General features: G+C 46.8%; 2 protein-coding genes and 1 long non-coding RNA gene across 5 annotated transcripts; 1 reads left to right on the top strand and 2 right to left on the bottom strand.

The window, feature by feature from the left end:
• Positions 1–62: 62 nt before the first annotated feature.
• On the bottom strand, positions 63–6,160 carry LOC133262475 (uncharacterized). The gene is made up of 2 exons (XR_009741322.1): positions 6,045–6,160; positions 63–1,126 (listed from the first exon to the last, which is right to left on the bottom strand). It is a non-coding gene; the product is annotated as an uncharacterized LOC133262475 (long non-coding RNA).
• Positions 6,161–8,070: 1,910 nt separating this feature from the next.
• LSM14B (LSM family member 14B) lies at positions 8,071–20,240 on the top strand. Of its 3 annotated transcripts, XM_061442049.1 has the most exons (9): positions 8,072–8,270; positions 12,733–12,896; positions 13,247–13,382; positions 13,840–13,956; positions 15,664–15,834; positions 15,957–16,034; positions 17,042–17,203; positions 17,373–17,526; positions 18,404–20,240. In XM_061442049.1, exons 1-9 carry the CDS (start codon positions 8,150–8,152, stop codon positions 18,573–18,575), a joined length of 1,275 nt encoding a protein of 424 aa, XP_061298033.1. In that variant the 5' UTR covers positions 8,072–8,149; the 3' UTR covers positions 18,576–20,240. The 3 variants fall into 3 exon arrangements, with proteins under 3 accessions (XP_061298035.1, XP_061298034.1, XP_061298033.1); XM_061442051.1 differs by lacking the exon at positions 13,840–13,956 and having other exon boundaries at positions 8,071–8,270; XM_061442050.1 differs by lacking the exon at positions 13,840–13,956 and having other exon boundaries at positions 8,071–8,270; positions 15,954–16,034.
• Positions 20,241–21,515: 1,275 nt separating this feature from the next.
• On the bottom strand, positions 21,516–26,567 carry PSMA7 (proteasome 20S subunit alpha 7). Its single transcript, XM_061441733.1, has 7 exons — positions 26,439–26,567; positions 24,838–24,964; positions 24,173–24,297; positions 23,103–23,225; positions 22,588–22,707; positions 22,012–22,074; positions 21,516–21,751 (listed from the first exon to the last, which is right to left on the bottom strand). Exons 1-7 carry the CDS (start codon positions 26,532–26,534, stop codon positions 21,659–21,661), a joined length of 747 nt encoding a protein of 248 aa, XP_061297717.1. The 5' UTR covers positions 26,535–26,567; the 3' UTR covers positions 21,516–21,658.
• Positions 26,568–26,728: the final 161 nt, after the last annotated feature.

The raw sequence follows: 26,728 nt of genomic DNA, 5'->3' as shown, positions 1-26,728 counted from the left end.
TGAAGTATGAAGTATAACACCACTATTACTTAATTTTCTAGCAAGGGCAGTAAACCCATCCATCTGTGCACACCAACCATTTATTAGTGACCAGACAAAATGGCAGGTAACAAACACAACTTGCTTAGGAAAGGTGATTACTTAGGGAAGCAATAGACAATTTGTTCTTGTGTAAGAAAGTCAAGTTGTTCTTATGCAACTATAGAACTTGTTTCACTTCATTATTTCCAGCAGACCAAAAGAGGGAGCTAGTTTTGCTACTCTGTACAGTTTAGTGGGTTGCTCAGTACAGTAAGTTTACTCATTCATTACTATTTCTTGATATGAAGCCATCTAAGTAGAATTGTACAACTTGGCAGCCTGCAGCCATCTCTGCAACACCCTCATCCCCAACAAGAACCCACCAAATATGACATCCCTGTGACTTTAAAAGCTGTGTGAAGTTGCATTCTGGTCCATGTGTTGGTATGATCATACAATAGGCTAGCTCTTACCCTGCACTATCACCAGCATTTCCACCCAAATTTCCACAGTTGCCCCCTTCCTAAAGCTTTCCTGTCCTTAAAGGGGATTCACAGAAAACAGAACCTTAAGCCTCTTGCAATTTGACTGCTTTCAAACTTCTCAATCGCAAAGGCTCATCTGTCCTTACAGGAGCCACACCATCCCCTTTTATATGTGGGTGGAGTAGGAGCCACCTGCATCACACAGAGACTGAATCACCAACTCTTGCCCTCTAAAGACCTGGTGCATTATTATCTCATTGCAGCTCAGATAGTTATTGGAAAAGTTATTCAGCACTAAGTCACTTTGGGCTGCCAGTTCATTCTCCTGCAGATGCAAATACCAGATTTCTTTATGTTTAGAATAAAAGAAGATATATTTTTCTAGCTCACAGACTCACCCTCAACTCTACTTCTGCTTCATCAACAACAATTCAGATTCTTCAGACCAGTTTACACTCTGAGTTATACTTGCACAAACCTTTTGCCATCAGAATGTCTTACTAGCAAGTGTATGTCCCACAGAGCCTTTAGAAGTTTCTCTCAGGTGATGTCACGGGCACAGTAAGTGCTGAGAATGCTGCTGAGTAAAGTGAAGAATACAAATGAAGCTGTGACACTCTCTGGAAAGAAAAGGAGAGTGTTAGTATGAATTAAGTGAGAAAACTGAAATGCCAAATCTCAACTGTTATTATTAGGGCTACTTTACAGAAGAAAACTGTGGTTTAAAAGTGCACTTGTCATACATCAAGTAATAGCGAAATGGGGTTTGAAGTACAAATGACACAAAGGCTTTGGAATAGTAAATGTCAGCATTTTCAGGTGGATGTGGAAAGTGTGTACACAAATACTACAACAGTGAGGAGAAGCATGAGTTAGAACTGACGAGGCAGAGGGACACTGCTGTCTTTTGTGAAGACTGACAGTTTAGCTTCTAAAATGTGATGGAGATTAAATGCCAGTTTATGGTCATGCAAAAAGAAATTACTTTGTGGAAGTGCACTAACATCCTGTTGCTATGAATTACCTTTCTTGGTATCTGTACCCAAAACCTGAATTAGAACATATAAACTTTAAACCTCAAAGCCTGTTTAGTTTTAATTTAAAAAGCAAAATAACAAACATATATGAAGAACACCCTAAACCAGTGACTAATAATTCCACGCTCAAAGGCATTTCTGAAACATGCTTTTTAAAACAAGTCCAAGAGCTATTGGAGCTATGCAACTGCAGCAGGTGTTACGCAGGGAAGGAACAGCATAGTGCTGGGTCCAGGTAAAATGATACATTCTCCACCTGAACAGGAAGAAGTAGAATCTACAGTTCATTTGTAAAACAGGTAAAGTGAGGGACATTTCTTTAGCTCAAGAACAGAGTCCACCATAGAGAATTAATTCAAATAAGGTCTCTGAATTAAAAAATGTAATAAAGGAGCTCTTTCCTCCATGTTCTCGGCCTGGTGATGTATGTTGTCTGACAATTTAATTTGCACTAGCAAGAACTGGGCAGCAGAATCTTGGTTCGACCCCATTACAGCCCCAGTGTCAATGAAATAGTGCTCAATACTGACAGCCTGAATGAGTTCAATAATTTGTAGAGAGACAAAGAAGTACAGAGAGCGAAGGAGGAGCTCTTAAAGAAACACTGCTATTGAGCTGTCTGGAATTTTAGCCAAACCCAATTAGTAAAGATAGATTTCTATACAGGGAATGGTGAAATTTGCTAGTCTGCAACATCCAGACATCTGAAGCATGCAGTGAATATAACTTGTACTCTCCAAAACATATGATTTTGTTCTGGAAAGACTGTCCACAGAGCAATGTGTCATCTGCTCCTTAGTCCCTCCACTGACACCCCTGTGAAGTGTACCAGTAGGTCAGTTGTGATAGTCTAGCTGTAACTTGGCCTCTTCGCAGCCTACAAGTGGATTTAGATCATTGGCTATCTCTGCAGCTCTTGAAACTCTTAGAAAGTTGGGCACGTAGCTAAATACACAGATTCTTACTCTCCTAGTTAATGCATGAACCTGAAACCCTACAAAATCTTTATTTGCAGACTAATCCTCTGCAGCATTTGATCCCTCAAAGACAAATTTTTGCCTCCTTTCTCCATTTAGGAGAATTATCTCCTACTTGCCCTTCAGCACGCTCTTCACTCCACCTTTTGCTCACTTCATACCTGAAAAAGCTTGATGAAACCCCACTTTGAAACTATTCCCTCAGAGCAGTGCATCTGTGAGGAGGATGCACAATTGCAATTCACTTCAGTGCAATGCTACCCAAGAACAAGCAAAACAAAATCAGAGATTTTTCCTAATGGAACATGGTATTTTAGGCTATGTTCAGTGCTCCCCACTGTCCTACATAGACAACTATCTCTCTTTATGCCCTAATTATTTCTAAACTTAGGTCTGAATCCTCTTACTCATTTGAATGGGAGATAGATGCCTAAACACCTTTTTTTAGAATCTAGGTCTGGTTTGTAAGACTTCACTCTTCAATTTTTTGTTACCCAACTGCAAACTCCAGCTTTGTCAACCTTTTTTTGTATCACATCCACTGTCCATTTAGCTGTCTTCATAAAAGGATCTTTTAAATTTATCTCCAGCTTCCACATTCGTGAATAAATGACCCCCTCGTTAGCCAGGATCACTTCACCTTGCGCTTTGTGATTCAGAAAGCCTCAGTATAAAAGGTATTTGCGCTTCTCTAACTGCTCCACCCCCCCATGCTTCAAAGATTAAATGAATCACAAGAGCAGACAGGATTTTGGCTTGTGTTCTTGGTCTTATGTCTAATACTGAGTGTGTTTTTTTTAGTCTCATATTCACAGCTTTTAAAGCAGTGCCTGTAGCGTAGTGATGTGAGCAGGAAAACTCTGGAATAGCAGTTTGTGTTCACTCTAATAAGAGATGTTATACATGTCCAAGATATTTCAGTTTTATAAAATAAGTGAATGTATGCTCCCTGCTTACTCTGTTGCATCAAAAGTGTCCCAGTGATTTCTAACCTCTGTAGGTTCAGGTAATCAAGCACAACTTTCATAAGTAGACCCTGTAGATTCCTGAGGTACAAACAGCAAAGACCAGGCAGGTCAGGATGGCACTGTTGGCTTAGCCCACAGATTTAAGCTGATATATTGAACCTGATTTAAACAACTGAAGAGTTTAGATGCCAGACTAGTAATCTGAATCCCCACATGGGAATTTGAATCTTCCACATGGAAGTGCTGCACAAATAGAAAAAAGTCTCCAGATTTTCTTTGTAATATTAGCACTGGATTTCACAAATACAAGAAGAAATGATCATTTTGCATCACAGCAAAGAACTGACTTCCCCCATAGAAAATAACTGATTTAGCATGGAAGAGAGTAAACTGACTACAGTCTGAAAAGTGGTATTGAATGCACACATCAACAAGAAAACAAAGATACACTAGTTTAATGTGAGTGTATTTATAGTAAAGCTGGTTAAAAAGCATAGATTAAGAGCCTGTTAAATCTAGTGGGCAATTCAGAATGTTACTTTTTTAACCCCTATAGGTAAAGCTTAATGTTAGATACTGACATCTTGTAAAGACTGTGTATCTCTTTGTATTCCATACAGTTACAGCATGGAAATAATCAGCAATGCCCAAAATTGTGGTCTTGCTTTGACACTGACAAACTTTGTGGGTCTGGAAAAGAAGTTTAAGCTCTCTGCCACTGCATCCATATTGGTAAAAGATGTTTTATCTTGACTGTACAGCACACTTGGACTGCTGAGAAATGCAATGGAATAATGCAGAATTAAGCCAGTTCCATTAAGTAGACAGTGCAGGAACTGATTAAGACAGTGAATCCCACACAAGCCTAAAACTATGACACTTTATAAAATATTTCATTTAAATCCAGGAGTTAAAAACTGACTTTAAATTTGATGTATGGGGGTGGAATGAAAGATGTCAAAATTGAAATGTCTGAGGCAGACTCAAAACTGAAAAGAAGAGAAAGAGAGGGGAGAGGGAACAGAGCAGTATTACAGGTATTACAAACTCTGTATTTATTTCTGGAATGAAAAAGAAAGCAACACCTATTGATTTGGGGTTTATTTTCCAGCAGAGATCCCCTTTTCCTGAGCTGCCAGACAAACCAGTGTACCGAAGCACTATTTCCTACTTATGCCATTGTAGCTCTTTTTCTTAGACTGGGGGAAATGGAGAAATTAATTGCATGAAGCACATATCTAAACAAAAGTTACCAAGTTTTCTTTTTCTCCCTACTTACTCATGTTTCCATTTGTTTCTTTCCCTTTCCATTCTCCTTCCCTCTTTTTTCCCTCTATTTGAGTTTCCTTCAGTTGACATGTTGGGTTTTTTCCTTTATTCTACTTCCTCTGCTTTTCTTTATTTAGCATAAAAATACTTACATAGATGGCTCTTTTTTTTTTCCCCTTCTTGTCTGAAAAATCTTTCCAGTTTCTCCAACCTTTTCTAATCCCTCCTTCATTCCTCGGCGCTTTTCTACTGCCCATTCCCCACACCACTACAGAATCATGTTCTGCACTTGGTGACCTTCCCCTCCTTCCCTGCAGCTACCACATTTTTCTTTGGAACTACTGGTTTGATTCTAACTTTTCTTCCTGTAGGGCTTAAATGTTTCTCCCTTCCTTTGTATCATCTGTTTTGTTTGCCACACCCAAATTCAAATCCCTCTTCCACTTTCACCTCTCCATGCTAGTCTCTTTTGTCTTCTCTTCTTTGCTATCAACTGCAAACATATCCCACTCTCCCCCAGCGATGCTTCAGCAGCCAGTGCCTGTCTCACTTCTTCCAGGAGTTAGAGCTTGTTACAGGTGTTTCCCTGTCATTAACTCTGCCAGTTGTGTCAGTTCAGCTCACTTTGCCATGGATATGGCCATCAGCCACCACGTAAGTGCTGTCTCAACCATCACACACCCCACAAATTTTCATCACTGCTGTAAGTCACAGGTTCCTTTAACTGTTATGAAATGTCATGAGACGTGAGCATCCCAAATGCCACTAGTTGCATTGCAGCTGCCATGGGTGTCTCCTTAGTTCTGGCAACATAGGTTTTTTGTAAATGAACTAGCTATGTAGTTACATACTCTGACTGTACCCAAAGACCAGTGGTTTAAAATGCTATTCTGTGAAAGCTCTGCCTGCTGCTATCATTGCTACATCTCTTCCTAGTACCATGATGAACTGCAGTCAGCTTCTTAATATGAAGCCAAATATTCCCTGTTCATATGAGGGATGCCTGGGCCTGCACACTTGTCATGAATTCACTCAGTGAAAGATGCTCTTTCATTCCCCTTTTTCAGCACTTAATGGATGAAGAACTATTTTTTAGCAGAATAAATAACAGTAAGAGGGCATTTAAAATGTCAGGTGTCATATTTCTTCTTGCTGATCACCTGTTATCTCTGACTGTTGTCAAACAAAAGATACCGAGGAAATCCATTACAAGAATCTCTTCCAGATGCAGCTCGATTTATGGCCATGATGATTATGACAAAAAATCCGTATGTTTGCATATCTCACCAGTGTATAATTCATGCCACTTTGGAGTATTCTTTCTCCACACTGCTTTACTGAGTTTTCCTGCAGACTCCACGTTGCTGTATTGTGTGTGGGGTTGTCCCTTTGTCTTCCCTGATGTTAAAGAAAAAAAAAGAAAGGATAAAACAATCATAATACCTTTTGTTGGATACAGAACAAAGCACTGGAACTAGAGGTGCTTACGAATCAGTGACATTTTGGTGTGCGTAAAGAAACAAATGAGTTGAACTGAAAAACCCATTTACCATTTCCGAGATATATTTTAAGAGTGGAAATAAGGAGTTAAATCTGTTGTGGAATTGGAGAATATAAACTAAAAGAGGGAGTGCTGCTTCTCTACCTTTGTTGGCATTGCCTATACTGATACTGGTTTTCCCATTCAAAGTAATTATTTACAACTGCCTGAAACTGAACATTTCAGTTTGTTTGGTTCCCTCCCCTATTTTCTCTCCATTTGAACTCTTCCACGTTTAAACTAGAGATTCTTCATACAGGGGAGCTACATGAGTTTTTTTCATCAGGGAAGTTTCTAACCATTAATTTGCCTGCTAAAGGGAACTGTTCACTGTGGTAGAAAAGGAATTCTTTCTTGCTCTGGGTAGGTTACACTTAAGGCTGAGCTAAATATGTAAAAAGATTCACTTTAAAGGCTGACCTTCTTATTAAAAAAATACTGTTTGTCCAATTAATATATATGAAATAATTTACCCTGGGTTTTTTCAGCAACTCCATGTTAGAACAATGAAAATTTAACAAAAGACTGCACACGTGCATCTGTAAGAGCTAGAAGGAAGGAGTCTTCCCTGCTCAGACAGGGAGCTCTGCCCTCCGAGCTGTGTAAACACCATAAAGAGTAGCACCATAAAATGCTTAGGGTCACAGGGCGGACAGCTTGGGGCATCTGGAGAACAGCTCTCCGGGCATTGGCGCGCAAGGAAGCAGGTTGTTACGACATGAAGATAAACCTGTGGACTGCAGACTACCAGGTCACTGCTGTATCACTGCTGTACACGTCACCAAGGCGCGTACCGCTCAGTGAACCTCTCTGCACTCAGACAATGGCTCCCGCTGCATTGTCTCCAGCTGCTGGGTTTGAATGTTGCTCATTTGCGTCACACGAATGAGTGAGATCTGCACACCCTGCCCTGCCTGATCCCCGTCCACCCTCACGGGTGGACACCGACTCCATCTCCCACCACCCGTCTGCCAGACACTACCGGTTGGTTCTCATTGACCCGCAGATGGCTTCGGCGCCGGCGAAATCCCAGGAGACGCCGCACTGAACGCCTCATGCTCCAGCTGCGGCCTAGCATTGCGGTGCCTCTGCCCGAGGGTCACCTGCCGCCACCCCACCTCGCCCGCTGAACAAAGGCACGGGGCGAGCCTCAGTGTGCACCGAGGGCTCTTCCAGCACCAAACCAGCCACGGAGGGAGGAGAAGGGGCTCGGGGGCAGCCGTAACTATCGCCCTCACAGCGGGGCTGGCGGGCAGCGCGGTGAGGTGAGGCGGCCGGCGGCTCTCAGGGCGGGAACAGCTCCCGTCAGAGCCCCGCTCGGGGCGGGGGGGCTGGAAGGCGATCCCCTCCTCTCCGCTTCCTTTCCGCGGTGTGTGACCAAAGCCCCGCCGCCCGGGTGACAGCGGGCAGCAGCTCACGGCCGGGCAATGCCAGGAGCAGAGCGCGGCCATGACCCGGTACCGGCCGCTCCCGCCCCGCTCCCCTCAGCCGCGGTAGCGCGGGAAGCTCCAAGACCTCCCGCCCCGCCCCGCCCCTCCCCTCCTAGGCCCCGCCCCCGCCCGCAGAGCACGTGGCACCCTCGCCTGTGACGGTCACGTGACGCGGGTTTCCCCCCCTCCCCTCCCGCGCCTGACCCGGGCTCCCGTCTGGTCAATAGCGGGCGGCGGAGGCGCATGCGCGGAAGGGCCGCAGCACACCCCCGCTCCGCTCTGCCCCCCCCGCCCCGCAGCCCGTCTCCCTCCGCCCCACATAAGGCGGCGCGGCGGGGTCCGGGCTGCGCTCGGTGCGCGGCGGTTCCGCGCGGCCTCCTCCTGCCTCAGGCACAGCCCCTCGGCCCGGCCGCGCCGCCGCCATGAGCTCGGGGACGCCGTACATCGGCAGCAAGATCAGCCTGATCTCCAAGGCGCAGATCCGCTATGAGGGCATCCTCTACACCATCGACACCGAGAACTCCACCGTGGCGCTGGCCAAGGGTGAGGCGGCTGCGGGGGGGGGGGTGCGGGCAGGCCTAGGCTGGCTCTGGCGCCGTGGCCCGCGGCTCGCTGAGGGGACGCGGGGAGCCCCCGCCTCCCGCCGCGCCTCGCCTCGCCTGCCGTCTCCGTGCCCTGAACAATGAGCCCGGCCTGGGCGAGCGGCGGCCAGAGCCCGCCCGCCTTGAGCGGCTGTGGCGGGGCCTGGGGCTCATCCCGCGCTTGCGGCCCGAGCCTGGGGGTGGTGGGGCCGGAGCCCCGCGCTTTCGGCGCTGCTGCCTTTCCGTGAGTCAGCATCTGCGAGGCCCCTCCGCGATGCGGGGCCGAGCACGGGGGCTTGCGGTGCCTCGCAGGGCCCGCGGGGTTCTTGGTTGTCACAGGCAGTTGCCATCCGTCTGATGCAGAAGGGCTGCCAGCAATGCCGGCTTCTGTTGCTATTGTCAGCGCCAGGAAGGTGATGGTTTGTGCGGCTGCTCGTGGTTTAGCTCCCCTTCCCTGTCTGTGCATGGATGCCCGGCAGTGTGTCGGTGGTCGGCTCCAGCAGGGCCACAGGCCAGCGCCGGGGAAGACGGAGTTGCTGTCGATGTGCCTTTGTTCCTTTCGGGATCAATAACTGGACTCTGCTCCGGTGGAGAGGCTGAGAGCTGGTGTGCAGAACGTTGTGGGCATCCGCACGTGGGTCTGGCGCTTCCTACCCTGCAGGCTGCTCATCAAAGCTTTGCATCTTGTTTCCCTATAGAAATGGTGATCCTTATCTTCTGCTTAAATGGTGTCATTTGGATTCAGTTGTCACTTGTGTTGAGAACTGCTGTATTTACTCTTAGAAAAGCCTGCCCTATCTTGTGTAGTCTCTCAGATAAGATCTTGTTTCTGCACTGCTTTTAATGTCCAGCTTGGCTACTCCAGCTAATGTTCATCAGCTTTCTCCCTGTGTTTTATTCTTCCCTGTTCCGGGAAGTTAACACCTTCTTCGTTCTGTGTTGCCTTCAACAACCCATCAGGATTGTCCACAAACAAAGCATCTTTTGTTTTGAAACATTATCTGTTGGCTGCAGACACTGACTTGCTTGATTCTCAGCTATCCTGAAGGCAGCCTGTGCCACAGTATTTATGCAGTATAATGGCATTTATGTGATGCAGGTTATTATTTGACACCTATTAGTGTGTATTCTGAAGTTAAAAATGTAAGCTTTAACAAATTCCCTTTTCCACCCCCCTAAGGGCTTAGCTGTTTATTTAACTGTATAAACAGAGCTATTTCTGTTAGTGTTCCACTCAAAGCAAGCGAGAGGTTGTCATTCCTCTACTCTGTGCAAGGAGGTCTTCACCTTTACCCAGCAGCAAGTAGAAATGGTTTCTCATAGCTTCAGCTCTTGCTACTTCAGAGCTTCAGTGGTGTTTCAAAGGCAGATATGCTTGAAGTGCTTTTTGACGTGAGAAAGCACATGCTCTGTGTAAGATTTCTGCTAGTTTTTGTGTTTATTGCTCTCTTAATGTTCAGTTTTGATTAACTGGCATGCCTAAGGAGTAATAGTTACAAATAGGTAGAGAATGAATACATTGTTTTGCTCACTCAAAGTGCTGCTCTAAACTTCACAGGACAAACCCTGCTTTTCGCTTTAGCTCAGTGGGGTTTTTAATTTTGATATCGTCTCTAAATTTAATGTCAGAATTAGGAACACAACAACGTTAAAGTTGGTGACAGCAAAATTAACTCTGTGATCAACGGGGGACAGTGGTTTAATACACTTGATCTCTGAAGGATTAGAAGAACCATGTATTGCTGACATGCAGCTGAAGCTGTCCAGATAACTAGTAAATCATTATTAAGCCCCAGTTGCAAGTGTTTAAGGCTCAGACAACCTCATTGTGTAATGTTAATGCTGTTCTCTTGACTTCCATCACCCAAGTGATGTAAAGAAAAAATTAGGTTGAAAGAGACCTCAGGAAGGAGTCTGGTTCAGCCTCTTACTAGAAGCAGGGATAACTTCAATTGATCTTGTATTTGGTTCCTGTTGAATCTCGACACATGCACAATGTCTTAAACGCTGGCTAAGGAGATTCCATGTGCTTAATTAAGTTCAGCATCTAACAAGACACACATTTCTTGCAGTGCTTAAATTGCAAACAAAGGAGGTTTAAGCCCATTACTGTCCTGTTGGCAGTGAACACCAGAAGTGTCCTCCCCCTTCTGTAGAAGTCTGAAGAATCTGGAACTTTTAAGAAATAACCCCAAGCTCTGCCTTCTAGATAGCCAGTTGCCTTTGTTATGCTTCCTGAACCTTCAGAGGTCTCCTCAACAGAGCCCTGCACATGAGTACAAACTCTATGATAAAACACGAGCTGCAGCGTGGTGTGGGATTGATTTCCTGCTCATCTGTAAACAATAGTTGCTGTAACCCTTCATGGGATACAGCCTTTCAGACCCCCACAGGAGCTTAAAGCTGTACTTTGTGATGTGCTAGAAATAGTCAAACCCTTCAAATGCAGTGGCGTGCAGGCTCAACTCCTCCAGCCATCTGAAATGCCCTCACTGTTGTTTTGGTTACATGGACACAAGTTATCCTCCTTTTTAGTTAGAAACCTTGGGACCAGCCAGTTTACAGCTGTAAAGCTGTAACAGCTTTTGGCTCTGCCAGTCGTGTGTTTCTCTGTGGAAGCTGACAGGATGATCCCAATGCTCAGAGAAGATGTGGTGCTTTCCAAACTATCCATGGGATTATGCAGTAGTCCCTGCATAGCTTTAGTAGTCTTGCCATGAGCTATGTGCTGTAGGAATCTAATCTTGAGCAGCAGTATCAGTGGTATGGTTCATGTTTAAAAGGCCACAAGCATTGCTGTCAGTTTATAATCTGCTTTTGGCTGACTAGGTTACAGCTGTAATATGATCAAGCAACAGCTGGAGATCTAAAATAACTTGGAGAGGTTCTGTACCCTAGGAACCAAAGGAAGACAGTCATTCAGAGGAAGTGACTGACAGCTTGTCCTCGTACCAGTTACAGTTCCCTTCCAGTTGGGTGTAAGCCTAGGTGCTAAACGGCATCAGCATGATAGAGACAAAGTTTAGCATTGATCTGCTGTCCCTGGAGCTTGCTGTTGCTTGGGAGCTCACAGATAAGTTGCACAGAGGTGATGACTACTTGCAGCACTGACTGCTGCTTGGTGGGGATACAGCTTTTCATCTCGAAAAACAGGACTTTTGATGAGTAGCCCTGACCAACTGTTAACACTCCTAGTAAGTTAACAACAGTATAGTATACTGGGGATGCTCAACATGGGAGTTGAGTGGATCCCCTTTTTGTTGCCCTTTTTCTGGGAAGGCTGTGATGCCCCCCATCCCCTGTAATGTCCCAGTCTGTGTGACAGGGCTGTCTGCTTATCGCTTCCTATCTGTGCAGTGGAAGCTGCAGCAGGCTGGCCCATCTGCCTGTGCCATGGGCAGGGGCCTGTGAAAGGTCTGTAATGGGTAAAAGTACTGCAGGAATTGTGGCATGTCCTGGCAGAGAGGGGGAGCACTCAGTGGTAACCTGGTAGAAGCAATTGATGCAACTCCAATACAGAATTCTTCTGTTGGCAGAAAACATACATCAAACCAGAATGTGCTGGTGCTAATCTGAACTGGCAAAGCCTCATGAAGACAGAAACCAACTAGATTGGTAACTTTGAGCTTCTGTAACTTGTGGCTGAAATTTCAAGCTTCCATATGTCTGTGTCTCATGTAACTGCTACCTGTTCTCCTCCACTAACAATCCAGTGAGTCTGACCTCTTTTTAATGGTTCAGGTTAATTTATGCTTCTAGCTGGTAGCTGCCACACAGTCAATTGCAGCTTGTCTTCCACTCTAATGTATAACATCACTGGCTAGTACCTGGTCAGGTGTTGTGATACCTGGGACTGAGTAAAGCCTTTGTAGGCACTGAGGGTTTAGATTTATCGCTGAGCTTGCTTTGTAGTCAGTGGCATGGGGAAGAGAGAGAATTTGAGTAGGAACTTCTTGTCATTGATCAAATTTACCTCCATCTGTATAATAAATATGTGAAACCGAAGATGCAAACTTGAGCTCTAACTTTTCCCCTCCTCCTTCAGGGGCCTCTGCCATGGTCTGTTGTAGCGGCAGTTGTCTTGGGCTGAATGCCTGCATGGGGCAGGTGCTGGGGAGGGAAGGGGAATGGGGCAGTGCAGTGCTGTGGGGAAGCTCTCAGTTCTGGAGCAAGATGCTTTACTCCAGTGGTCTTTGGTCTTTACTTTCAGAGCTTGGTGTAAACGAAAGTGTTTGTACAGGCTGCTGCAGGAGTTGATGTTTAAGGAAACTGATGTGTGTGATGAGATTCAGGGGTCTGGAGGTAACCTTTTTGTTGTTGAAATTGGTAGATATTACAATATTACTTTTTAATTGCATAAATCTTCACTGGAGCAATGCTGTGATGGTGATACTGGACTAATAGTGATCTTCTTGCCGCTCAAGTGCGATCCTTCGGTACTGAAGACCGGCCCACAGACAGACCTGCTCCTCCCAGAGAAGAAATCTATGAATACATCATTTTTCGGGGCAGTGACATCAAAGACATCACTGTCTGTGAACCTCCAAAAGCTCAGCATACTCTGCCACAAGATCCTGCCATTGTTCAAGTAAGTTAGTGTGAAGTGTTAATAGAAAGCTGTGATAAAACATTGGTGCTGAAGGACTGGATTTTGGTATGAACTGATAGAAAATAAAGGCCGTTAAGTGTCTCTAGGAATCTTCAGATTGTTTGAAGCCTCCTGAATGTCATTAATGCTGCTATCTTAAACATTACAAAGACTTCAGTCAATAAAAGCCAGAGCTAGCTGAGAATGCAGAAAAAATCATAAAGAGGTTAAAATAATGCTTTCAGTATTTACTTAAGCTTTAGTAATGCTGTGTATGAAGTAGAAAATCACTGCCAAAGCAAGTTGACTTCTGGACACTGTAAATGGAAATGTACTTTGTCTTGTTACAGTCTTCACTGGGCTCTGCCTCTACATCATCCTTTCAGCCACATGTGCCTTACAGCCCGTTTAGAGGTATGCCACCTTACAGCCAGCTTGCAGCCAGCTCTTTACTTAGCCAGCAGTATGCAGCTTCATTAGGTTTAGGTAAGTAAAAACTTTACTTGCTAGAGTAAAGGTCTGATCCTTGTATGCAGCTACTGTGAAGTGAAATAAAACTAACCCAGACGTCCTGCCAAGTGTTAGGCTGTAACCATCAGTGAATAAGTAGTTAACTTTGTGCAATGATCTTCCTGCATGGAGGCCTGTGTTTCACTTACACATGCATGCACACACACACACAAGAAACAAACTAGATAGCTGAACTTTCCTTCTGGGAGTAATGTGGACACCTAACAGTTGAGGCCAGCTCATTTCTAACCTACCATACCTTACATATCCATCACATGTAAAAAGATCTTGAATTCCTAGAGAGGACTGTAAATAAGACACTCTAATGCTGTTCTAGAGATTCTTGTATCTCTTCCCAAGTCCTTCAGATGTTTCACTACCTGGTGTCTTATCCATGTATCTTTGCTTTCTCTTCTTCCCTCTATCTCTTTAGAGAAATTGGTAAGCCCTCCAGCATCAGCAGCTGCTTCCAGTCCTAGTTCTTCTCCGTCTCCACAACCTGTCTCAGAGCCTGACATGTCTTCAGAGCCCCATCAGCTCTCTTCCAAGGGTAACAGCAGTTTGAGGACTCCAAATATTTGGAAGAACTGCATGGCACTTGCAAACACTCTGTTCTTGTTAACCCCTCCTAGAATTATAGTACTTGTGTGGGTAATGCTAGTGAAACTAGTTTGTTTTCAGGGTTTTTTGCCTTTCATTATATGAAGTATTCCTCCTGTCCCAGAAGTATCAATTAGACAGGAGAAAGCACAGGACAGTGGATCCTCTTGTGTAAGTATGAGGAGGGGGCTGAGGTTCAGGGATGTTAACATGTTGCATCCTATTCAGGAACGTATGTCACTGTAGGGACTGAGTGAGGAATTTGCCTTTGCTTGGAAGACAAACACTGCTGAAGTTGTGGGTGGCCTTTCTGTTGGAGACCTAGGCTAATAGAAGGTTCAGGAGTATTGCTGTAGTCGATGAAATGTCAGGGTAAATTTCATGCATGATGGGGCATTGTACCTTATCAAGACTCCTGATTAGCAAAGCATGACTAGCAGTAAGTGGTTTGAGTTGCGGTAAGGCTGAGATGACAGTGCTGGGGCCTTGCTTCTGTGTGTGAGAACTTAAAGGTTGAGTAGAGGTACTAGACTGACCATCCTCAAAGCAGAGGGACCAGGTGCAGCCTGCATTTAAACATGGTAATGAGTTTCTTCTGTTTTGAACTGGAGCATGTATGCTTGTGTTGGCATGGAACTGGTTTTGCCCATCTCTGTACCTACTCTCAGTATTCTGGCAAAGCTTTGAAACTTTGTTAAACTTGCACAGCAGCTTTGTCCTATTGAATAATCCTTAGGATAAGTCTGTCTTCCTTGCAAGTTTTCCAGATGTACACTAACTGGGAACCTGCATGATGTTAACTACTGGGTATATCTCATGTGGACTTGAGTAACCCAGCAGTGTCAGTGCCTTGGTTTGTACTCTTCAGCTTTTCACTTTCCTTGCTCTAATTCAGAGTTTGCTTCCAAACAGCTTTTATGTATAACTGCACAACCCTGCAGTACTCCAGAACTTCTGATTAAACCTAGACTGCAGTGTTTCTTCTGAGTACTAAAAGCTGTCACTTTGTAAGGTATCCCCAAACCAAGTATTTACATGTTTCGTAGCGTGAATAAATAAGCCTGGATGGAAGAGCAACAGAAGTCTTGGTAACACTTGGGCCTTGACCAAGAAGGAATTTAAAAGGGTAACTTTGAGATCCTGGTCTGGTTTCAGGTTTTCTTTGTCTGAAAGTTAACAATAAGCAATGAAGTTGAAAGACTTCTAAAAGCAGCTTCCAAAATGAGATATAGTTGAGGTGGTTGTGCTTTTGCTGCTAAACTTTTTTAACAAAGCAGGGCAGCTTTCTTGAGCAATTTCAAAATAATGCATTTTTTTGCTTCAGATTTCAAGTATTGTGTACATGAAATCCTACATATCCGAAGGTACACCTAGAAATGAGGTTTTGGTATAAATTGACAAAGAGACTGACCTGGCTTGCTTATCTAATGTGTGTCTATCTCTTCTGAAGAAATAAATGGGTAGATTTCCTGATTTTTAAGCTCTGCCTTGGAGGGCTATGACTTGTAGTGCCTTCCCTGGTGTATATGCCACTTAAATGATGAACAGTCGAGGCTTTGAGTAAGTGGTGACAAAACGGTTTCTCCATAGCAGCGGGTAGGGTTTGGGTAACGTTGGCCCATGCTGAGAGGCACTGGGTCACTGGGATCTCTTCCAGGTGCTGGTTTTCCTTCTGTTCACCCGGTCCGCAAAAGCCCCATGGTGGAACAGGCTGTCCAGACCGGGCCGGTGGACAACATGAATTCACAAAAGCCACCCCCAGTGAAAGTCAACCCCGGGGTTCAGCGCAACGGGAGGCAGGTTCCCCAGGGCAGCACTAAGGCAAATGGTACGTACACATCACTGCTTCCTTAACGTGCTGTTCTGAAACAGCCTCCAAAGCTGCAGGACTGAGCAGCTTGGGGTTTCATTGTTTGCTCCTTCATTGAGTTTATCCTTCTTGTCCAGTAGATACAGTTCAGGCAGCACCTGTGCAAACTCAAGGGCAGGTGAATGATGAGAACAGAAGACCTCAAAGGAGAAGATCGGGTAGGTTAACCTGGCACTGAGCAGGTGTGTTGATCTGTAAAGGCAAGTATTGTGAGCTTCAGTCAAGGGTTGTTGGACAAAAGATGGAGAGCAAAGCTTAATGAGACATTGGGCATCCAGAGATGCTTCCCTACCAAAATTGGTTCTGGAGTCACAGTGGTTCAGAACATTCCAGGGACAGAATTCCTTAGAGATTTGAAGTATGTTATAAAAGTTGGTACCACGAGTTGGCAGTGACAGTTGGATTTTGCTGGGTCCTGAAGGGTTGTTACTGGGAAGGGGCAGCTTGCTGAGAATTCATAGAGCTGTTGGAAGTGAGAGGAACTATGGAGCCCTTGCTTCCATCGGGGCTGCAGCTTAAGCACAGATCAAAAGACAGTGAAATTGAGTTCAAACAGCTATTTCTGCCCAAGCAATATGAGGAGGGGAAAAAAGGGAGGGGGGTAGAGGGGAAAAGGCAGAAAACAAAACTTCAACCTTTGAATTGCTTTGCCTGAGGGCAGCCCTGTAGAAAGGAGTTGATGGCCCCAGGTGGAAACCAGCAACAATAGAGAGTACAAGCTTCCTTTGTGGGTAGGTGAATCTGGGGTGGGTGTTCCAAAACCAGTGACCTGCATCTCTTTTGCCATTATGACAGGTTTGTAGAGTACTTACAGTGCCCTGCTTGCAGATGAGTAGCAGACAGGAAGGGCAGTTTCCCCTGCTTCCCTCCTTGTTCCATGGTATAGTACTTGTTCTTATTTCCCCTCCTCACACTGGAAGGAGCGTTGAGTGTATTCTGTCTTAACCATTAAGACTACCATCTAGGAATGCTTTTCAGACAGTTAAAGTCTTGCTGTAATGTGTCTCCTACAGCCAAGTTGAGAAGTTACTTTCAAAGAGGTGTGGCCTAACCACAGGACTGGAAGCCAGAACCTCCTGAGTTCTAACCCAGGTTTCCTCTGGTCTTGAGCAAGTCATTTAACCCCCCTGTGCGTTACCCAGTGTTTAAACTCTCCTGCTTTCAGGAAACAGGAGAACCAGAAACCGTTCTAGAGGCCAAAACAGACCAACTACTGTGAAGGAAAATACAATAAAGTTTGAAGGTGACTTTGACTTTGAAAGTGCAAATGCACAATTCAACCGAGAGGAACTTGATAAAGAATTCAAGAAGAAACTGAACTTTAAAGGTTTGTGACTTCATTAAATATGAATTGCTGAGCTAGTAGTAAACGCTACCTAGAGAAACTCGTGCTGAGAAACTGCATGGTTACATCTGAAATCTTGTTTGAGGGAGCAAGAGAACAGATGGCTCTTCAGTATGCACCAAGGAAGTGTAATACGCTTTATTATCTTCAGATGACAAAGCAGAGACGGGGGAAGAAAAAGGGGACCCTGGAGTGGCAACTCAAAACAATGATGGCAGTGCAGAGGAGGACCTTCTGGGGCCCAACTGCTACTATGATAAATCCAAGTCTTTCTTTGACAACATTTCCTCAGAGCTGAAGTCTAGGTGAGTGTTCCCTAAAAGGCTGCTGGGTTTTAAAGCAATTTTAGGCCTAGAATTCTAGGCAGAATCTATGTCGCTTGGTTTAGCTCTTTGTAGAGTACAAGGAAATGAGCAAAAAGGAGTACTGCTGTGCAGTTGGTGGCTCACAAGTGATAGTACCAAGCTTCATGCAGTGGGATCAAGCAAAAAGCAAGGATTTCCACTGACAGACTTGCCTAAACTCTGATACAGGAATTTCCAGTTCTGTTTCCCAGTACTGGCTTTGAACCTGTTGATTTTTAAATGAATTTCTTATCTCAGTTGTGGGAGGAGGCATCAGGGTCAGGCTGTGCTAGAGGTGGAGCAGCCTGCAGACAGGAGCTGGGGCAGAGCGGAGGCCAGCTCTGTCTCTGGAGATGCATTAAGTTAAACGTTGGGGATGTTAAACAAAAGCTTCATCTTTGGCTGCTGATGGTATCGCCTGCCTGGAGAAGTCAGGCATCCTTGGGGTGTCAGGATGTGGAATTCCCTTGGTGTAAGGCTTGTGTTTCCCTTCAGCAAAGCTTTCCTCTGAGTGTGTACTCCAAGGTGCTGAGGGCAGGGCGGGCTCTGCTGAGGAAGAAACACACCAGTGCTGTGGGGCTGCCTCAGTAGCAGTCACAGAACTGCTCCTAAGATCATGTTCAACCCTTTCTTAGGCCCAGGTTTGGTTTTCCAGTATGACAGTGGCTTACAAAAGCCAATAGCTGCCAATTGCAAACCCACGCTTTGCAGAGGAATTGAGTTGGTGACTTCGGTTCTTGCTGCCGTGCAGTTGAACAACCCGGGGGGTGAGAGGCTTCCTGCCGGGTGAGTGGTGGCAGTCGCTGTCGGCGTCAGACCTGACCGCGGTGTGGTTCAGTTCCAGGCGCACCACGTGGGCTGAGGAGAGGAAGCTCAACACGGAGACGTTCGGAGTGTCCGGCCGCTTCCTCCGTGGCCGCAGCTTTCGCGGTGGCTTTCGAGGTGGAAGGGGCAGCGGCGCGGCGAGGCGGAACCAACCCACTCACAGAGCTGGTACTGGCAGAGTGTAACTCGAGGCAAGTTCTTTACTGAGATCAAAACCGAGCCAGGTTTGTCTCTTGTTCCTTGTTTGAGCTCTCTGTGCAACCTCTTTTGCTCTCCAGCCTCCCAGAGGCACCAAGAGTTGTTCCTTATTGTGTCCGATTGATTCTTCTAAGTGGTAGAAGGCAATAGGAGTGGTTTCAGTGTGGTGTTTCACGTGTTGAATGTGCTGTTTGTTTCTTGGACTGGCTTTTGGTCTGGGGAAGCAAGAGCTGCTTTGTTGGAGCAGAGGCTTTGCAGCCAAGCGTTTCAGTTGAAACACCGGAGTGAACTTTGCTGTCTCCCGGGAGCAGATCCCCATGGCGTCAAATCTAATCCTGCTTTTTTTCCTGAATAGGTCCTAACATCTCCCCTGAGAGGATGGAAGTGTATATAGAAATAAACCACCCAACTGCTGCACTAATGTGGGAAAATGGTTCATATTGTTTGCTGTCTCAGCTCAAGTGACAGAACTTCATGTACTACTGCTTATATTCTGGACTTATTTTGGACCAGCAACTGTCAGCTGGAATATTCTTTGGAAGAGGGAATGTGTTCAGGGGTACCTTCTTCAGGGTGTCTTTTTTTTGTGTATGATTTTTTAAGTGCAGATTAACTTTCATGTTCTTCTTTCTGGGTCTCTCAAAGGCTGCTGTAGTCTAAGCTGAAAGTCAGACTCCTTTTCTGAACCCTGAAGAAATCATGCTGTTTTAACATGGAACCAAAGCTCACTTGAAATAAACCAGCTCTAATTTCTTTGTTCTGAGTAACCAAATGGATTTTGGTGCTGCTGGTTTCAGCAGTAGGTGTGAAGCAGCACTCGGTATCTGGAAGGATGGATTCCTGGTGCTGAGGAGTTGTGTATATTGTCACTTGGGAATACTGGATTGTTGATCATGTAGTAGTGTAAAAGACTGTACAACTGTTTGGCTGGTACTAGTGTGGAGGTACTACAGGTTTACACAGAGCCATGGCTCTCCCTTGAGCTCAAGGGCACCGTGTGCTCCTCAAACTCGGAGCTCCTTGCAGGGTCGGGGCAGTGCAGGGAGCAGTGCGTTGTGTCCTGGTGGGACTCATCTCTCCTGTGCTCAGCACAAGGAGGCTTTGGCAGTGTCTGACTGTCTGGGATGGAATCCGCAGCTCCGACTTCTTGCTTCAGTTTGTACCTTGCTCCTGGGTAGTACCAAATGCAAACAGTTCTCTGTACACTCATAGGCTGTGGTGGAACACTATGGAATGTCTTCATTAAACTGGGGATGGGAGTCCATCTCCTGAAGCTTAACCGATGGGCATGTTTAAGTTGTTTCCTCTGTATCCCCCATACTGTAAATAGTTTAGTTGGGTTTTTTCTCTTTTGTTTTTAGCAAGCTGTATGTGGGGAGGGGGCCGGGAGGGGGGAGCCTTTGTTTGCATGAATAAGTGGGTTAAATTGCTGTAGGCATGCGTCCCTTTTCAGTTGGTAGGGAATTCTGTTGGGAAAGCACCTTGACGACTGAACCCCTTACAGAGCTAGAGTTTTAGTTACGCGCTGACCTAGGTTACTGTCAAAGCTTGGATTTATTTTTGTAGGACTTTATTGCTAAGACTTAGACCATAGCAGTGGGGATGCTCTTTGGAGTAATGTAAATTGTAATTATAATAAACATGTAAATGTTTCATGTTGCCCTCCTGCTTTGTTCTGTATGGAGCTGGGTACCACTGATCTGTCTGCGGGTCTGCCCTTGCAGGGCTTAACCCAAGCTGGAGCTCAGGGTGCTGCAGAGCTCTGTGCAGCCTTACACAGTACTTGAAAAGGGCTTAAAACCTCAAATCCAGACGCTGACCCCTGGTCTCTGTTAGCCTCTGTTCCACCCTCCTGTTAAGCACCCACCGGAAGGGTTGTGATGTTCACACATTGCCCTGCTCCTAGATGGGCTTGGCTGGAGCTTGTTTTGGGTGGCAGCACTGCTGGTCAGTGGTCACAGATGGATTCAGTGTCTGGGCTTGTACCAGCACAACAGGGCTGTACCAGGCAGCTGCCGTGGAAGCTGCTGTGAGCCTCCCATTTCTCAGCTGGTGCAACAGCCAGTGTGATGTGCAGTGTTAAGGATGGAGTTGTACTGCCACAAATGACTTGTACACTAAGTGACTTTGCTATTAGCTTCCCTGTACGAAGGCCTTTTGTTTGTTTTCAAGGCAGTTGATCCCCTTGTTTCTACAGCAAATCCTCAGCTTCAGTACAGGAGACAAGAGTTGCTGTTTCTGGTGCTGTGGAAGCTGCTGCACTGTGCATGTGTCCAAGCTGAGCTGTACCTGGGTCACTAGTGCATGGGAACAGTGAGGGGACTTGTGGCTGTGGCTCAGCTCACTGACTGGGAGCCCTTCACAAAGCATGAGCCTTTTTCTGCTAGGACTGTTCCTGCTGGCCCCAGGGCACTGGTGCATTTATGGCTTAATGGTGTTGTTCCATTTAGCTATGGGAAGCCACCAGCCTGTCACTCCCGGTGGTCAATCTCACCAGCAACCCCTCATTGTGAACCAGAGGAGTCACACAGCCACTCCAAGCCAATACCAGATCCTGTCCCACACTGTGCAAATGGACCCGTGCAGCCAGTTCTCATACTGCACCCCCAACACCCCTGTGCTGCCCCCCAGAGGGAAACCACCACCCCCTGGCACAGCCTCGCTCTTTACATTTGAAGATGCATTAGGGGAAAAAAAAGCTCAATTCCACACTGCTTCTGTTCTGCTGCTGCTTTAACCCAGCCCTCGAGCCAAGCACTGCCAACTGAGAGGGTGCAGGGACCAACCATTAACAGAATGAAGTGACCCAGGAAAACTGGAGCCAAAGCCTTTTTCCTTTAATGGGTCACTGCTGCTGGTCTGCAGCCACCAACAACTCCCAGGGAAGGAAAATCCAAGGAATGGACAATTCCAAACTAACAGCTTTAAAAAAAAAAAACACCCAGTAGGTTTATTGTAGGTCTCCCGAGGGGCAGAGTATGGACAAGTGGAATGCCTACACCAATGGTCTATACAGAATAACCCATTGCTTCAGTTAAAAAGCAGCAGCTGAGCCATTGACTTTCATCCATCATGTTGTTTTCTTCTGCTTTTTCTTCTCATTTTCTTCCTTTTCTTTTTCAATTTCAGCAACATACTTCTCTATCTCCTCAGGGTTCAGGATCTAGAACAGGAACACAGGAGACCCTCAGGATCCTAACACAGCTCAGGGCTCTTTGTTTCAGCAACACTACCTCTCGCTCAGAACGAGAGTTAGCTGGGATTCATCCAGGCCCAGGTACCCTGTGGAGACACAGCATTCCTTGGCCACCAACTACAGACACAAGCTCTGGCCAGGACAGGATGCAGGGTGAGGGGTGGAGGTTAACACAGCTCAACAGGGACAGTGGGAAGGGAGAAGAGCAGAACAAGGCCCTCACTCACCTTCAGTGGCTGCTCCCGCCTCATGACGGCCAGCTCGATGTTCTTTCCTCCAGACTGCACCACCTTAGGAGTGGGTCAGTGTTAGAGTTAATGAATGGACACGCTCCCAACCACCCCCTTCCAGGTCAGAATGGCTACAGAGGGGCAGCATTCCCCTCACTGGCTCTACACACTCTGCTCCAGCAGCAGTGGAGCTCTACAGAAGTAAGGGTCTTCCTTCTGGGAGCAAGCAGGAGCCCCCTTTGCCACCATCAACCTCCTGCTATTTGCTGTTTCTTCAATGCAGAAGTAAAACATTCTGCCTGTGGTGCAGCACCTGTGTGGTGCATTTGGCTGAATGCCCAGAACTGAAGCCTGTTTTCCTCCCCGGAAAACTACCAGTAAATTCCACGTAAACTATGGAAACTGCTACTCAAATACTCTGAACCTTGAATTTAATCCCGCAAGGAACAGCTTCACAGATCCTGCTATGGTTCTCTCCTGTGACAGACATGCACGGAGATTTCCCTGTATTCCCACTGAAGTGAGTGCAGCCCTGCAGGGAGAAGTGACTGAAGGGCTGTGAAAGGGACGCACCTCAAGAAGTGCCTTGATGACAAGCTTGATGGTGAGATCATCCGTTTCAATGGCTTCATCAGTGTAGTTTTTCTCCAGGAATTCACGCACGGATTTGGCTCCTCTGCCAATGGCATTGGCCTGGAAACGTTGAGGGAGGGGAAAGGCAATGGAAGTTCACGAAAGCCTCACTGACAGAGTAAGCAAGCAATAAGAGTTGTACAATTACATAGGCTGAAGCCATTCTGTGATCCCCTTCTATTTTTAAGGAGACCGAATGTGTAAGTTCCCACATGTCACACACAAAGACACTTGTGGTGGGTTTGGGGTTTTCCTGTTGCAAACAGGACAAGATCTCCCTGTAAAGCTCAGCTGCAGCTGCCATTCACAGCCAATCTGATCACTCAGGATTTCTCCAGCTGTGAGCCACCCCCATCTGGTCAGTGAGATCTCCTTCCTACACCAGTCCCTCTTTAAAGGGGACATTAACTCACAAATACTCCATCCCATCTCCACACGAAGCAGAACCAACTCACCTTCCAAGCATGGTACGTGCCAGAGGGATCGGTCTGGTACAGCCGCGGGGTCCCGTCGAAGTCAAAGCCCACAATAAGAGCAGAGATGCCAAAGGGTCTGCGCCCGTTGCTCTGTGTGTATCTCTGAGCAAAGAGAAGAGACTTATTTCAGAAGCAGTTCTAAGACCGTTGTGAGAGTAGAAGCAGGCACTGGAGATGAACCAGAAAAAACACTAGAAATATTTATAGCAGGGTCTTACCAACCTACCTGCTAGAGTTAAAATCCCAGACTAGTTTGGGTTGAAGGGACCTTAATGTTCACCCAGTTCCACTCCCCTGCCATGGGTAGGGACTTCCACTGGAGCAGCTTGCTCCAAGCCCCTGTATCCAACCTGGCCTTGAGTACTGCCAGGGATGGGGCAGCCACAGCTTCGCTGGGCACCCTGTGCCAGCGCCTCAGCACCCTCACAGGGAAGAGCTTCTGCCTAAGAGCTCAGCTCAGTCTCCCCTCAGGCAGGTTAAAGCCATTCCCCTTGGCCTGTCCCAAGCTACTCTCCAGATTTCTTGAGGAGCAACCCTGGCTGCTGGGTGGTGCCGAGGGGCAGACAGAGCAGTTTAATACACACTAAATGCACAATTTATCACAGAGCACAGTTGGGCAGATTTTGATGCTCTAATTAATTAATATTAACCCTAAACCATACTCAGGACTGCACTGATTTGCTCCCCTCTTATCCCTCCCTGCAATGGCTTAGTAGGAGGAAAAATGAATAGGAGCCATGAAGACGTTCTGACAATAACACAGCTCCATTGTTATGAGGGCGAGATAAGAGCTGCGGATCAGCTCAGTGCTCCTGATGATATCACAACAGTCACTGTGCAGAACTCGCAAGTGCTAATTAACTTCATCTTGGAAGAGAACCCAGTCAGTCATCACTCCTCCTGTTCTATTTCTACATCCCTACTTCCAATAAACACGTTTTGTTGTGCTGATTTTGACCAGCTGAGTAGAACAAGGCTTGGACATACTTAAGTTTAGAGCTCTGTTCATCGGGATGTATCTTGAAGCATCCCTATGGGGTCCAACGTACCTGTTTCAGACTGGCAATGTAGCGCGTGATGTACTCCACGGTGACGGGATCCTCCACTGTCAGCCTGTGGCTCTGACACTCCACCCGAGCTCTATTTATAACTATTCTGGCATCAGCTGTCAGCCCTGAAACGACAGAGTATTCTCAGACTCATCCTGCACAAACACAACAACTCCTGTTGCCTCCAAAGGCTCTCGAGGTCAGTGTGACAGCAAAGGAAAAACCAAACGCGATCACACTTCCTCAGGTTTGCTGCATTTTTAAGGCAACAGACAGAACCCAACACACCAAAACAAGCAGAGGGGTCGGTTCACAGCTTTCATGTTTGTGAGTTTCAGGGAACACACACAATTCTGAGCCAGGTGATGGCAATGCTACTGACAGAGCGACAGCATTTGGCAAAGCAATCTCAGTTCTCACACACACTGGCTTTATTTCTTATGCAGCAACCCAACTACAAAGCAGCTTTATGTGCACAGCAAAGCTTGCCTGGTTGAACTTTAACATGTATTTCCCCTCATTAGATCCCTGGCTCTCTCTATATTCATCCATACAGTAGACTACTCTTGGTTTACAAAGAATAAGCAACAGTGGGACCATATTCCCTCCCACAGTTCTCAGCCACTTATGCTAAGTGTTCCAAACCCCCTGAGGGGAGCATGTACCTGCAAAAGCCATGCAGACATTGTCATCGAGAGCACAGATCTTCCGTACAGTCCTTTCATCCTGCAGTTTTGCCACAGACTTCTTTTCCACACCAAGCACAACAATATCCTTCCCTCTTACTCCAACCTTCAACACATTAAAAGAAGAACAAGTTAAGCTTTTAGGGCCTCAAACCTCGGTGAGCTTCAGAGTGCACCGAAATTAGTAGGAAAACCCAGGACACACAAACCCCCCCACTCTGTAAGTGTTATTTCAGCTTGAAACCAGTATTTTATTTCCTATTGCCACAACCTGGGGAAAGGGCTGATGTTACAAAACCTGCAGTGGATTCCAGGGTGCAGTTTTACAATCAATTATTACTGTTTAAATCTATGTGGCTCTCAGAGATACAATCCCACTCCTGTCACCAACCCTGCCTTCCCAAGACCAGTCGGAGTGTTTGTGCAGCCACAGAAGCAGGATCAACAAAACTACCACTACAACTGTTCCCCTGGTACTGCTCAAGGCAGACCCCACAACACTGAAGGTCAGAACAAGTAAAACCTGATGAGCAGCCCGCCAGGAGTTTGCTGCCTTCATGTCAGCATGTGAATGCTCCATCCCTGATGGTGTTCAAGGCCAGGTTGGACAGAGCCTTGGGTGACATGGTTTAGTGTGAGGTGTCCTTGCCCATGGGAGTGGGGTTGGAACTGGCTGATCTTAAGGTCCTTTCCAACCCGAACTATTCTATGATTCTATGTCCTAATCCATACTTTGGATATACCTTTTCCAGTATCAGGGACAAAAGAAACCCTTGGTCTTTCTCACTCATTCCCAGTGGTTCTCTAAGGGGTGATGGGAATCATTTTTCCTTATGGGATGGCTGTCAGTGTGTTACAGACATTTCCAACCAACTACTCAGCAAGAGAGGCAGAGGTTGATTATATTTGATGTCTGCTCCACTTTTACAGTGTTTTTCATTTCTGTGAGATAAAGAAGGCCACCTCTTTGGCACTAAATGTCATTATATTTATTCCACCCCAAGGACAGTAATTTTTCTTCTGGGTATTTTGTAATTTGGAAATTAATACTTCTTTTTTTTTTTCTCCCCAAATATTAAAAAAACCCTCACTGAGCAAAACCTCAGGACACGCGAAGGCTGGGAGCCATAAAGTTACTTCTATGTGCTTTTACTGACACGTTTCCCAGTCCACTGCTGACCCGCGAGTGCACAAGCACGGAGCCACTGCCACCACACAGAGCAACAGCACAGGCCCAGCGCCGTCCGGGGCTCCGCAGCACCTTCCTCCCCACGGCGGCCTGTACCGGGCTGCCAGGACGCGGTGCCTGCCCCGGGCCTCACGTTTCGTGCTCAGCGCACAAAACTTCCGACTTTTCCCCCAAAACCCGCAGCCACGGCCGGAGCCTGACAGGAGCACGGCACCCACTGAGGGAAACGGCGCTGTTTAAGGCAGCTCCAGCCCCCGAAGTCAGCCCGAGCGCCTCAGGGCATCTCCCGTGGGGCCTCACCCCAGCAGCCCGCTCGGTGACGGGGAGGCGCAGGCCCCACCGCGGGCCTTCCCTCAGCGAGCGGCCCGGCACACCCGCCGCTCTCACTCACCGCCGTGGAGCCCTTCTTCACCGCCTCCTGCGCGTACTCCACCTGGAAGAGGTGCCCGTCCGGGGAGAACACGGTGATGGCCCGGTCGTAGCTCATGGCTGCGTCCCGCGGGGCCGGAACCTGCCGCTCCCTCAAAACCGCACACTCATCGCCAGCCCCGCCCGACGCGGCGGGAGGCGGGGCCTCGCCTGCGCTCCTAGCGTACGGAGCGCAGCGCTACGCATCCAGCGTAGGCGGCCGCCTCGCCTCTCTCCATCGCCGCTCTGGCGCACTTGGCGTACAGGGCGGCC

This window comes from Pezoporus flaviventris, unplaced genomic scaffold, assembly GCF_033815535.1.
Source record: "Pezoporus flaviventris isolate CSIRO_AGI_PZ_B2104156 unplaced genomic scaffold, CSIRO_AGI_Pfla_v1 ptg000213l, whole genome shotgun sequence".
In the NCBI taxonomy this organism is placed as follows: domain Eukaryota; kingdom Metazoa; phylum Chordata; class Aves; order Psittaciformes; family Psittacidae; genus Pezoporus; species Pezoporus flaviventris.
Note: the sequence above shows the minus strand (reverse complement) of the source record. Positions and strands in the feature narration are given on the sequence as shown.